The sequence below is a fragment of the Mobula birostris genome, chromosome 12, assembly GCF_030028105.1.
Source record: "Mobula birostris isolate sMobBir1 chromosome 12, sMobBir1.hap1, whole genome shotgun sequence".
Classification (NCBI taxonomy): domain Eukaryota; kingdom Metazoa; phylum Chordata; class Chondrichthyes; order Myliobatiformes; family Myliobatidae; genus Mobula; species Mobula birostris.
Window position 1 is genome coordinate 28,820,754 of NC_092381.1, and position 13,683 is coordinate 28,834,436.

The 13,683-nt window shown below is 43.0% G+C and overlaps 1 protein-coding gene across 3 annotated transcripts in view; it reads left to right on the forward strand.

Annotated features, from left to right (window-relative positions):
* cfap57 (cilia and flagella associated protein 57) overlaps positions 1-4,502 on the forward strand; it is a 93,311-nt gene extending 88,809 nt beyond the window's left edge. For all 3 annotated transcript variants that reach the window (XM_072273524.1, XM_072273526.1, XM_072273525.1), the window contains one exon: positions 3,913-4,502. In XM_072273524.1, coding sequence (XP_072129625.1) covers positions 3,913-4,082 — 170 coding nt within the window. In that variant the 3' untranslated portion in view covers positions 4,083-4,502. The remainder of the gene's footprint in view (positions 1-3,912) is intronic.
* Positions 4,503-13,683: the final 9,181 nt, after the last annotated feature.

The window sequence follows — 13,683 nt, forward strand, 5'->3', positions numbered from 1 at the left end:
TTTTTATACAGTTATGAAACTATGGGTGAAATTTCAAGGAAACTCTTCTGATGTTATTTCACTAAATTACTGCATTATTCCAAAGTTATACAGTCAAAGAAAATTGGAAGTCCTGTGGAAGTTCACTTCTATTGTCTCCTCCAGAGGCAAACTTTCATTTAACTGCTGTTTACCAGCCTCGTTTTTATGATAAAAATGTACTTTTGTTCATGATAGTATTGAAGGACATACCAAGTCATGAGATAATTCTCTTTAAGGCTTGGTAGCTACTGCCCTGAACCATTATAAACTCTGTGGATAAACTTGAACTGACAACTGAGTAGTAACATGTTCTTAACTGTTAACTTTTAGCTTGATTGACTCATTTTCCTAATATACTGTAAATGTATACAGTATGGTGAATAAAGATGATCCTTGATCTTTGAACCATCTTGATTCTTCATAAAGCCAATAGCAGTGTGTTGATTGCATGTCCACAGACTGGTTTTGTGAAAGAGTTAATATGTTTCCTAAGACAGAATGTTGTCTGTAAATGGATACCTACAATACTTATATAGTAATATATTAACAATTTAATTGCCTTCTAAAATAATTGGCCAAAGATGGGCAGCTACTTTGTCATAATTAAGTGACAGATATTAAGACATACGAGCAGCATTAGGCCGTAAGGCCCATCATGGCTGATTTATTATCTCTCTTCATTGTCTTCCTCCTGCCTTCTCCCCATAACCTTTGACACCCTTATTAATCAGGAAACCATCAACCTCTGCTTTAAATATACCCAATGACGGCCTCCACAATCGTCTGTGGCAATAAATTCCCACATTTTGCTTTATTTCTTAGAAAGCAACATCAAGACAAGTTATGTCCCCTATGTGGCATTGCTAGTTACAGTGCCCATAAGAAGTATTCACCCCCCCAGAAGTTTTCATGTTTTAATGTTTTACAACATTGAATCACAGTGGATTTAATTTGTTTTTTTTTACCCTGACTAACAAAAAAAGATTTTTGTATCAAGGTGAAGACGGATCTCCAGAAAGTGATCTAAATTATTTACAAATGTATAACACAAAGTAATTGATTGCATAAATATTGACCCCCCAAAATGACATCACCAGTGGTACAGTCAATTGGTTTAAGAAGTCACACAATTAGTTAAATGGAGATCACTGTGTGCAGACAAGGTGTTTCAATTGATTGTAGTAAAAATACACCTGATCTGGAAGGTCCAAATACTGGTGAGTCAGTATCCTGGCAAAAACTATACCAGGAAGACAAAAGAACGCTCCAAGTAACTCTGTAAAAAGATTATAGAAAAGCACAAGTCAGGAGATGGATACAAGAAAATTTCCAAGTCACTGAATATTCCTTGGAGTACAGTTAAGGACAGTACAAGAAATGGAAAGAATATGGCACAGCTGTAAATCTGCCTGGAGCAGGCCATCCTCAAAAACTGAGTGACCGTGCAAGACAGGGACTAGTGAGGGAGGACACCAAGAGACCTATGACAACTCTGGAGGAGTTACAAGCTTCAGTGGCTGAGATAGGAGACTGCGCATTCAACAACTGTTGCCTGGGTGCTTCAACATTCGCAGCTTTATGGGAGAGTGGCAACGAGAAAGCACCTGTTGAAAAAAATTCACACAAAATCTTGGCTAGAGTTTGCCAGAAAGCATGTGGGAGACTCTGAAGTCAGCTGGAAGAAGGTTCTATGGTCTGATGAAACTAAAATTGGGTTTTTTGGCCATCAGGTTAAATGCTATGTTTAGCATAAGCCAAAAACCGCATATCAAAGTTGTCAAAGGTTTCAAAGGTACACTTAATGTCAAAGAAATATATACCATATACATTCTGAAATTCTTCTTTTCTTTGCAAGCATCCACGAAAAGAGAGGAGTGCCTCAAAGAATGAATGACAGTTAAATATTAGAACCCCAAAGCCCCCACAAGCTCCCCCTTCCCACGCATAAGCAGCAGCAAAGCAACGACCCCCCTCCCCCACCAGCTAAAAAAGCATATGCACCCCCCACCAAGCACTGAAGCGTGCAGCAAAGCATCAATAAAGACACAGACTTGCAGTACCTCAAAGACTATTCGTTCACCTGGTAATTCGACATACCACAGGCTCGCTCTCTCCCTAATAAGGGAAAAAGTGATGTCCCCGTTTCACAGCGAGACAGGAGACATAACAAAACAACTCGCTGATTTATGATGTTAAAAGTCTGTTGCATTGTTTTTTCCGAGCTCTGTGCCCAAAGAACTCGGGTCTCTGGGCACACAGCCAGCAGCCAGCTAGCCGCTTTCGAACTTCCATGTACTCCAACAACACACCAGGTTCCTGCAAAGGCACCGACCGCGAGTCTGCCCCTGCCTCCAAAGCCACAAGATCCCATAATCCCGAAGATGCGCTAGTCTTCTAGGCCACATCTATAGAACCATAGAAACTACAGCACAGAAACAGGCCTTTTGGCCCTTCTTGGCTGTGCCGAACCATTTTCTGCCTAGTCCCACTGACCTGCACACGGACCATATCCCTCCATACACCTCCCATCCATGTATCTGTCCAATTTATTCTTAAATGTTAAAAAAGAACCCGCATTTACCACCTCATCTGGCAGCTCATTCCATACTCCCACCACTCTCTGTGTGAAGAAGCCCCCCCAATGTTCCCTTTAAACTTTTCCCCCCTCACCCTTAACCCATGTCCTCTGGTTTTTTTCTCCCCTTGTCCTTGATATATCGAATAGCAGCCAGTCGTGAGACCCCAAGAGCGGGTCCCATTCCCACAAAGAACCGAAATCAGCGTATGACTCCAGGTCAGGGTCTTCAAAAGAACCCTCAAAGGGAAAAATAGAGATATTAAAGATAGAAACAGAGCTGTTTCTGAAGATGCAAGTAAAGAAGTCGCCATTAGGCGCCATCATCTCCTAAGCTCCACGCCTTCCTGCATATCACCAAAAATCACACCATCCTTACCATGAAGCATAGTGGTAGCTGCATCATGCTGTGAGGATGCTTCACTACTGTGGGCCCTGGAAGGCTTGTGAAGGTAGAGGGTAAAATGAATGCAGTAAAATACGGGGAGATCCTGAGGAGAAAAACCTGATGCAGTCTGCAAGAGAACTGCGACTTGGGAGAAGATCTGTTTTCCAGCAAGACAATGACCCCAAGCATAAAGCCAGAGTTACACAGGGATGGCTTAAAAACAACAAAGTTAATGTCCTGGTGTGGCCAAGTCAGAGTTCAGACCTCAATCCAATTAGAATTTGTGGCTGAACTTGAAAAGGGCTGTTCATTCACGATCCCCATGCAATCTTACAGAGCTTGAGCAATTTTATGAAAACGAATAGGGAAAAATTGCAGTGTCCAGATGTGCAAAGCCAATAGAGATCTATCCACACAGACTCAAGGCTGTAATTGCTGCCAAAGGTGCATCTACTAAATACAGTACTGAATTAAAGAAGGTGATTACTTATGCAAACTTTTATTTTGTGTTTTGTATCTGTAATTAATTTAGACCACTTTGTAGAGATCTGTTTTCACCTTGACAGGAAGGAGTCTTGTCTCTGTGGAACAGTGTCAACAAAAGCCAAATTAAATCCACTGTGATTCAATATTGTAAAACAATAAAATATGAAAACTTCCAAGGGGGGATGAATACTTTTTATAGGCACTGTATAATGGTGCTGGGGATAAGCCCTTTAGAGTCATAGAGCATGGAAACAGGCTGTTCAACTCACCATTTCCATGCCAGCTAATGGGCACTCACCCATAATTAATTTATGACCGTGTTTTTAATCACTCAGATAGTCTTTCATTGCACACATCAACACAAGGAGCAGGTACATATACTTATTTTTGTTTAATGTCAGAATATTAGATAAAAGAACAAATGTGGTTTGCTCCTTTCCAGACAATTGTTCAAGAAGTGGTACAGTTACACGTCTTAATTTCGACCAGGAGTCAGAACGAATCATTGAACTACAGCGACTGGAAATTAAGCAACTTCGAGAAAAAATTCAGACAGTAGAGGAACACCAGCAACACCCTGGTATAGTGTTACCTGCACTGAATGTCTTATGAACGTTTGAGAAACTTTTGTGTGTAAACTGGCACGAAACTTACAATGTACAATGCTTAATATTAAACCTGTCAGTTTATCTCCCCTTTTGAAAACTCTTTAAATCCCTTCTGTTTCAAAGCAATAAAGTGATCTGTACTTTAATATTACACTATTAACTTTTTCATTATATTCATTTCATTAAGCAAAATTGTTTCCTGTACAGTGAGATGCTTCACATTAACTTGTTTTTTTTTTCATTTTAACCAGATCAGATTTTGCCTTTTTAATGTTCAGTCAAAGAATTTCTATGTTTGTGATGAGAGAATAGAAAAAACTGTTTATTACTCAATTATCATAGAACAACTGGGTGCTGCACAAATTATAATTCTGAAATTTAAATGTCAATTGGTGTTAACAAATTAAAGGAACTATTGTCTTCATATTTTCATGCTTCTGTTTGTTCATTTGAACTTCCAATGGAACTATGCACTTTGTTCCTCCTGATTTTTATGTATTCATTTATTGGGGAAAAACTTCTTCTTAGATTGCTGTCACTAGGGAAAAAAAAATCAAAACACCAGCTGTACTTCCCTCCTCAAGATGGTGGCTCGATCAATCACAGCAGCTTCCATTGGGTCAGCCTTTTTTAAATGTATTATTTACAATCACAAGACCCTGTTGGACATTAAGAACTAAAGTACTGCAGGTTTACCCAATCAGTGAGTTACTCGTGGGCAGAGAAACTGAAGGAGCTGGACTTGGTGCAGATTGTGCTGCTGCTTATGTCAGGGAGACGTCGGAAGAGTCAGTTCACAAAGGCGGTGTGCAGCCTTACTGCGAGTGATCATCTTAGTCGCTTTTCTTGTGATTGCAAGACCCCGTTGGACATTGTTTTTCTGTAACTCTGATTCACTGATGTATTGGTGGATGGCAGGGTCAGATGGCAGGGCAGCTGCTGGCCTTGGTCAGAATGAGGATTAGACCTCAATCTGTGAGGTCACATGTTTACAGTCACCCAGGAAACCTCATCCTTAATAACGGACTCCAACACTTTCCCAACCACTGAGGTTAGGCCAACTGGCCTATAATTTCATTTGCCTTCCTTCCTTCATAAAGAGTAGAGTGACATTTTCCAGAATCAAGTGATTTTGAACGATCATAAATAAAGATCATAACTATCATCCATTATCTCTTCAGCAACCTCTTTCAGAACTCTGGAATGTAGTCCATTTGGTCCTGATGACTTCTCCACCTTAAGACCTTTGAGTTTGCCTAGCACTTTTTCCTTTGTAAAAAGCGATAGCACTCACTCCTGCTCCCTGGCACTCTTGGACCTCTGGCACACTGCTGATGTCTTCCATAGTGAAGACTGATGCAAAGTACTGAAGTTCATCAGCCATTTCTTTGTCCCCCATTACTACCTCACCAGCATCATTTTCCCATGCTCCAATATCAACTCTCACCTCCCTTTTACTCTTTATGTAACTGAAAAAGCTTTTAGTGTCCTGCTTTATATTATTGGCTAGTTTGCCCTCAGATTACATTTTTTCCCTTCTTATAACTTTTTCAGTTGCTTTTGAATGAATTAATTAATTAACTTCATTTTTTTACATCCTTCACATACATGAGGGATAAAAATCTTTATGTTACGTCTCCATCTAAATGTGCAATGTGCAAACATAGTAATTTATAATAAATAGAAAAGTTAATATAGAGTACACTCAAGTCAGTGGGAGTTCATCAGTCTGATGGCCTGGTGGAAGAAGCTGTCCTGGAGCCAGTTGGTCCTGGCTTTTATGCTGTGGTACCGCTTCCTGGATGGTAGCAGCTGGAATAGATTGTGGTTGGGATGGCTTGGGTCCCCATGATCCTACGGGCCCTTTTTACACACCTGTCCTTGTAAATGTCCTAAATCATGGGAAGTTCACAACTACAGGTGAGCTGGGCTGTCTGCACCACTCTCTGCAGAGTCCTGCAATTAAGGGAGGTACAGTTCCCATACCAGGCAGTGGTGCAGCCAGTCAGAATGCTCTCAATTGTGCCCCTGTAGAAAGTTCTTAGGATTTGCGGCCACATCTAACTTCCTCAAACGTCTGAGGTGAAAGAGGCACTGTGGTGTCTTTTTCACCACACAGCTGGTGTGTACAGACCACGTGAGGTCCTCGGTGATGTGGATGCCGAGGAACTTGAGGCTGTTTACCCCTCTCAACCCCAGATCCATTGATATCGATAGGAGTTAGCCTGTCTCCATTCCTCCTGTAATCCACAATCAGCTCCTTTGTTTTTGCGGCATTGAGGGAGAGGTTCTTGATACCACAGTGTCAGCGAGATGATTTTTTCCCCGTAGGCCACATTGTTATTGTTTGAGAAACAAGGCCAATCAATGTGGTGTCATTTTGTTGGATTTTAAAAACTTCCCAATCGTCCAACTTCCAACTCACTTTTGTTACCTTATATGCCATTTCCTTGGCTTTTATGCAGTCCTTAACTTACATAAGAACGTAAGAAATAGGAGCAGGAGTAGGCTATCTGGCCCGTCGAGCCTGCTCCACCATTCAATAAGATCATGGCTGATCTGGCCATGGACTCACACCACTTACCTGCCTTTTCCTCATAACCCTTAAACCCCACAATGCAAAAATCTATCCAACCTTGTCTTAAATATATACACTGATGTAGCCCCCACTGCTTCATTGGGCAGAGAATTCCACAGATTCACCACTTTCTGGGAAAAGCAGTTTCTCCTCATCTCCATCGTAAATCTACGCCCCTGAAGCTTGAGGCTATGTCTCCTAGTTCTGGTCTCACCTCCTGTGGAAACAAACTTCTTGTCTCTATCTCATTTATCCCTTTCATATGTTTCTATAAGATCTCCTCTCATTCTTCTGAATTCCAGAAAGTACAGTCCCAGGAGACTCAATCACTCCTCATAGTCTAAACCCCTCATCTGTGGAATAAACCTGGTGAAACTCCTCTGCATTGCCTCCAAAGCCAGTATACCCTTCCTCAAGGAATGAGACCAGAACTGCACGCAGTACTCCAGATGTGTTTCTTTTTCATGTCCATAGAATCGACTCTCTGTCACCCTAACTATAGAGCCCCTATTACTGCTACCATCCTCTTCAGTCCTCTACCCTTCTGTGCCACAGGGCCAGACTGAGAGATATGGCTGCTGTTGCTTTCCCCATGTAGGTCATCCCCCCGCAACAGTTCTCAAAATGGAGTACTTTCTTTTGAGGGGGATGGCCACACAGGTGCTCTCCACTATCTAATATTTTCCCTTCCCTCTTTATCTGTCTCCTGTAGCCTTGGGGTGACTTCCTCCTGTCTATCACCTCCTCTTTCCCTAGCAAGCCGAAGGTCATCGAGCTGCAGCTCTAGTTCATTAACATGGTCTCTAAGGAGCTGCATCTTGATGCACCTGGTGCAGGTGTGGCCATCGAGGAAGCTGGAAGTCTCCTGGAAATCCCACATCTGAGACCCAGAACAGAACATTGGTCCTGCAGACATGCCTCCCATTTTTTCAAGCATTAAATAAGAAAAGAAAAGTAAACGGAAATAAGAAATAAACCTACCTGTTTACTTCACCAAAGCCTGTTGAGCCAAAGCTTTACCACTCTGACTCAGACCACTCCTACGATGAACTGCTCCACTAGACAGAACCTCTCCTTTATCGTGACTGGGTTTTTCATGCTCTGCTCTGGACTGTGTAGAACACTTGGACTGCGTCTGTGCCACTGTCCAATGAAAGACCACACTTTAAATATTAAACCAATATCTTGTGTACTTATCAGCACTTTCTGACAGTTTCCTCAGTACGCTGCCTCACATTTATCCCTTGACCAATATTAAGAGAATACATCTCAGTTGTCACAGACTTTATAAAAACAATCACAGACGAGTGTGTCCCCATAAAATCAATCAATGTCTTCCCTCACCAGAAGCGTTGGGTAAACCGTGAGAATCGTAATCTGCTGAGGGTCATATCATTAGCATTCAGCTCCAACACCAAGTTAAGTACACAAGGTCCAGGTATGATTTCCAGCCCACCTCTCCCAGAAGTTCCAGGAGTCTCCCGCATATTAATAGTGGTTCCCTGATGCCTGCAAATTATATACAATGTCCTGGAAATTGATTTTTTTGAGAGTGAGCGTGAGACAGCGCGTGAGAGAGAGCGAGAGAGAGAGAGAGCGACCACGAGTGAGAGAGAGAGCGAGAGTGAGAGCAAGAGCAAGAGCGAGTTCCAAAAACAGTCAGAGTGGCAGAGTGTTCCAAAAAAAGAAAATATAAAACATATGTCACCCCAGACTACACTAAAGTGTACCCCTGCCTAATAGGGGTCAAAATAATGAGAGTGTTGCTCGCTGCGCTGTTTGCAACAGTGACTTTTCTATTGCCCATGGTGGGTTAAGACTGAAAAAGACATGTTGAGATGAGTTTAACAGGTGTCATTCGTTCATTAGCATTGCTAACGTTATTTAAACTAGCTGGCTAGCTGCTAAGGAGCTACTCTATTGCAGACACCCCACCTTTCCCGGACGTTCCGGGAGTCTCCCGCAAATTGATGGTGCTACCTCCCTGAAATGAGTTTTTGCAGGGTAGGATGTCTGGCGATGTCTTGTGAAAAGTGACGAATCCGGACCAAGCTTGAATCACTGAAGGATGATCTACAACTCTGGCAGAGTCTGAATGCTATCACTCCCTACAACATGAAATGATGCAAAATATGTAGGTGACTACACGTTTTCATTCCCAGATGAGCTCAATACCTTTTATGCCCACTTTGACCATCAAAACATGCAGGCACTTTCACAAACTTCCATAGCCCCTGATGGCCCTGTGCTTTGCATCAATGAGGTTGATGTGATGGCATCCTTCAGGAGGGAGAAGTGATGGAAAGTATCTTGCCCAGATGGGGACCTGGCTAAGTACTAAAAACCTGTGCTGATCAACTGGCTGGAGTTTTCGTTGATATCTTTAACCTCTCACTCTGGCAGTCTGAGGTACCCAGCTGCTTCAGGGAGGCTTCAATTATATTGGTGCCAAAGAAAAGCGCGGTAACCCACCTTGATAATTATCATCCAGTAGCACTTACGTCCACTGCGATGATGTGCATTGAGAAGTTGGTGATCAAACATACCAACTTCTTACTGAGAAGCAACTTGGATCTGCTCCAATTCGCATACTGTTACAACAGGTCAACAACAATACCACTTCATTGACTCTTCACTCAACCCTGGAACATCTGGATAGTGAAAATGCATACATCAGGATGCTCATTATCGATTACAGTCCGGCATTCAGTGCTATCATCCCCACAAAACTAGTCAATGAACTTTAAGACCTAGGCCTCAATATCACCTTGCGCAACTGGATCCTCAATTCCCTCAATTGCAGACCCCAGTCAGTTTGGATTGGCAACATCTCCTCCACAATCTCCATCAGCACAGGTACATCACAAGATGGTGTGCTTAGCCCCTGCTCTACTCACTTTACACTTATGACTGTGAGGCCAAGCACAACTCCAATGCCACATTTAAGTTTGCTGATGACACCACTATTATTGGCCGAATCAAAGGTGGTGACAAATCAGCATATAGGAGGGATATTGAAAATCTGCTGAGTGGTGCTACACTAACAACCTCTCACTCAATGTCAGAAAGACCAAGAATTTGATTATTGACTTCAGGAGGAGATAACCGAAAGTCCATGAGCCAGTCCTCAGCAGGGAATCAGAGGGGGAACGGTTCAGCAACTTTAAATTCCTTGGTGTTATAATTTCAGAGAATCTGTCCTGGGTCCAGCATGTATCTGCCATTATGAAGAAACCATGGCGGTGCCTCTACTTCCTTAGTAGTCTGTGAAGATTTGGCATGTCATCTAGAACTTTCAGAAACTTCTATATATGTGTAGTGGAGAGTAGTGTTGCATCACGGCCTGGTATGGAAATATCTTTTTAAAAACGCAAACACGAGGAAATCTGCAGATGCTGGAATTTCAAGCAACACACGTAAAAGTTGCTGGTGAACGCAGCAGGCCAGGCAGCATCTATAGGAAGAGGTACAGTCGACGTTTCGGGCCGAGACCCTTCGTCAGGACTAACTGAAAGAAGAGCTAGTAAGAGATTTGAAAGTGGGAGGGGGAGATCCGAGATGATAGGCGAAGACAGGAGGGGGAGGGATGGAGCCAAGAGCTGGACAGTTGATTGGCAAAAGGGATATGAGAGGATCATGGGACGGGAGGCCGAGGGAGAAAGAAAGGGGGAGGGTGGAAGCCCAGACGATGGGCAATAACAGATGGCGTATGAGGGGGAGGTGGGGCGTTAACGGAAGACTGTTACCTCTTCCTATAGATGCTGCCTGGCCTGCTGCGTTCACCAGCAACTTTTATGTGTGTTGCTGGAAATATCTTTCATTGGTTCTATTGTGTCTCTTATATTTTCTTGATTGCCCACAAGAAAATGAATCTCAGGGTTGTATATGGTGACATATGTGTACTTTGATAATAAATTTACTTTGTACTTTTTACAACAATAACAGGTGTCATTTTTATGACACTAACGTAGACTAGGGGAGATGTGCATGATGATTCTCCTAGGGCCAAGGGAGCTGGTTGAAATATGCACATTTTTCAAGATGTCTGTATTATACATGAGCAACACACAGGAAATGCAGGAGGAACTCAGCCAGTCAGTCAACATATATAGAAGGAAATAAACAGTTGATGCTCCCACCCAAAACCCCTCATCAGGACTGGAAGGAAAAGGGCAGAAACCAGAACGCGAACACAAGTGTTTCTGCAGAATAGCCAGAATAAGAAGGTGGGGGAAGAGGAGGTGTACCAGCTACATTCCTCCCACCACCTTCTTATTCTGACTTTCTGCCCCTATCCTTTCCAGTCCTGTTGAAGGGTCAGCCTGAAACATCGACTGCTGTTCCCCTCTGTAAATACATCCCGGCTTGCTGGGTTCCTCCAGCATTTTATGAGTGCTTCTCAAGATTTCTATCATCTGCAGAATCTGTGGATGTGGGAAGCATGATCAATAAGTTAGTGGATAACACTAACAATGGTGGAGTTGTGGATAGCGTGGAAGGTAGTTTTAGTCTGCAGAGAGATATCAATGCGAAATGGGCTGAAAAAATGGTAGATGGTATTTAATTCAGACAACTGAAAGGGGATGCAGGTTAAGAGGGCCGTGAAGCTAGGACTTACATCCTGAATGGTAGGATTGCAGGGAGTGCAAAGGAACAGAGAATCTTTGGAGTTCAAGTCCAGTGATCCTTGATGTTAGGCAGCACAGGTAGGTACTGTACTTTAGACATCAGACTCAGGTTTAATGTCACTGGCATATATCATGAAATATGTTGTTTTGCGGCAGCAGTACATTGCAATACATTGTAAAGAATCTATAATTACAGTAAGAAATATACAGTATATTAAAAACTAAATTATTTGCGCAAAAAAAGTGAAACTGGCTTTCATTAGTTGGAGCATTGAATGCAGAAGTAGGGAGATTATAGTTCAAGTTTATAAAACCTTGCTTCCGCTGGAGAAGGTAAACAAATACTTTTTGTCTGCCTTCATGAGATACTAAAGCCCTCCAAATGCAACTGATGAAGTAAATTAGAATTAGTGAAAAAAACCTTTGAGAAGTTAATGATCCTGAAAGTTAATAAATCAGAAGAGATGTGTCCAAATGATACTGGAATTCTAACTGCTAAATTACATGGAGTGTTCACTACAAAGTGGCTTCCCTGGGATTTGTTAACTGGTGAATTTTTCCCAAAGTTGACATGAACTGATAGAATACATGGAACAAGGCCCTTACTACTGATTCAAAAGGCTAAGACCATGGCTATCATTTGAATATGACGTGGCTAAGGAGTTGGTGCAGGAGGGAGGGCTTCATGTTTCTGGACAATTGAACCTTGTTCCAGGGAAGATGGGACCTGTCCGATGGGACAGGTTGCACCTGAACTGGAGGGGGACTAACATCCTTCGGAAAGGTTTGCTAGTGCAGCTCCTGGGGGGGGGGGGGGGGGGGGGGGAGTGGTTTAAACTAGATTTGCAAGGGGAGGGGAACCAGAGTGTTAGAGCAGATAGTGAGGTGGAGAAGGATAAAGGTCATGCGAGAACTGCAGGTACAGTGCATGGAGCAAAGCCAGATCTAAAATATAAAGAGGCTTTGAGAACAGGGAAGCAGAATAAAGGGTGTAAAGGTAGGAAGGTAGAAGGGCTAAAGTGCGTGTACTTCAATGCAAGAAGCATCAGGAACAAAGGTGATGAACTGAGAGCTTGGATACATACATGGAATTATGATGTAGTGGTCATTACAGAGCCTTGGCTGGCACCAGAGCAGGAAGGGATTCTCAATATTCCTGGATTTCAGTGCTTTAAAAGGGATGGGGGGGGGGGGGGAGAGGGGAGGAGGGGTGGCAATACTGGTCAGGGATACTATTACAGCTACAGAAAGGGTGGGTAATGTAGCAGGATCCTCTTTTGAGTCAGTATGGGTGGAAGTCAGGAACAGGAAGGGAGCAGTTACTCTATTGGGGGTATTCTATAGGCCCCCTGGTAGCAGCAGAGATACAGAGAAGTAGATTAGGAGGCAGATTTTGGAAAGGTGCAAAAATAACAGGGTTGTTATCATGGGTGACTTTAACTTCCCTAATATTGATTGGCACCTGATTAGTTCCAATGGTTTAGACGGGGCAGAGTTTGTTGTGTGTGTCCAGGATGGATTCCTGTCACAGTATGTTGACAGGCCGACTCAGGGGAATGCCATACTAGATCTAGTATTAGGTAATGAACTGGGTCAGGTCACAGATCTCTCAGTGGGTGAGCATCCAGGGGACAGTGACCACTGCTCCCTGGCCTTTAGCCTTATCATGGAAAAGGATAGAATCAGAGAGGACAGGAAAATTTTTAATTGGGGAAGGGCAAATTATGAGGCTATAAGGCTAGAACTTGCGGGTGTGAATTGGGATGATGTTTTTGCAGGGAAATGTACTATGGACACATGGTCTATGTTTAGGGATCTCTTGCAGGATGTTAGGGATAAATTTGTCCCGGTGAGGAAGATAAAGAATGGTAGGGTGAAGGAACCATGGGTGACAAGTGAGGTGGAAAATCTAGTCAGGTGGAAGAAGGCAGCATACATGAGGTTTAGGAAGCAAGGATCAGCTGGGTCTATTGAGGAATATAGGGTAGAAAGAAAGGAGCTTAAGAAGGGGCTGAGGAGAGCAAGAGGGGGGCATGAGCAGGCCTTGGTGAGTAGGGTAAAGGAAAACCCCAAGGCATTCTTCAATTATGTGAAGAACAAAAGGATGACGGGTGTAGGACCGATTAGAGATAAATGAAGATGTGCCTGGAGGCTGTGGAAGTGAGTGAGGTGCTCAATGAATACTTCTCTTCGGTATTCACCAATGAGAGGGAACCTGATGGTGAGGACAATATGAGTGAGGTTGATGTTCTGGCACGTGTTGATATTAAGGGAGAGGAGGTGCTGGAGTTGTTAAAATACATTAGGACGGATAAGTCCCTGATGCCTGATGGAATATTCTCCAGGCTGCTCCAGAAGGCGAGGGAAGAGATTGCTGAGCCTCTGGCTAGGATCTTTAT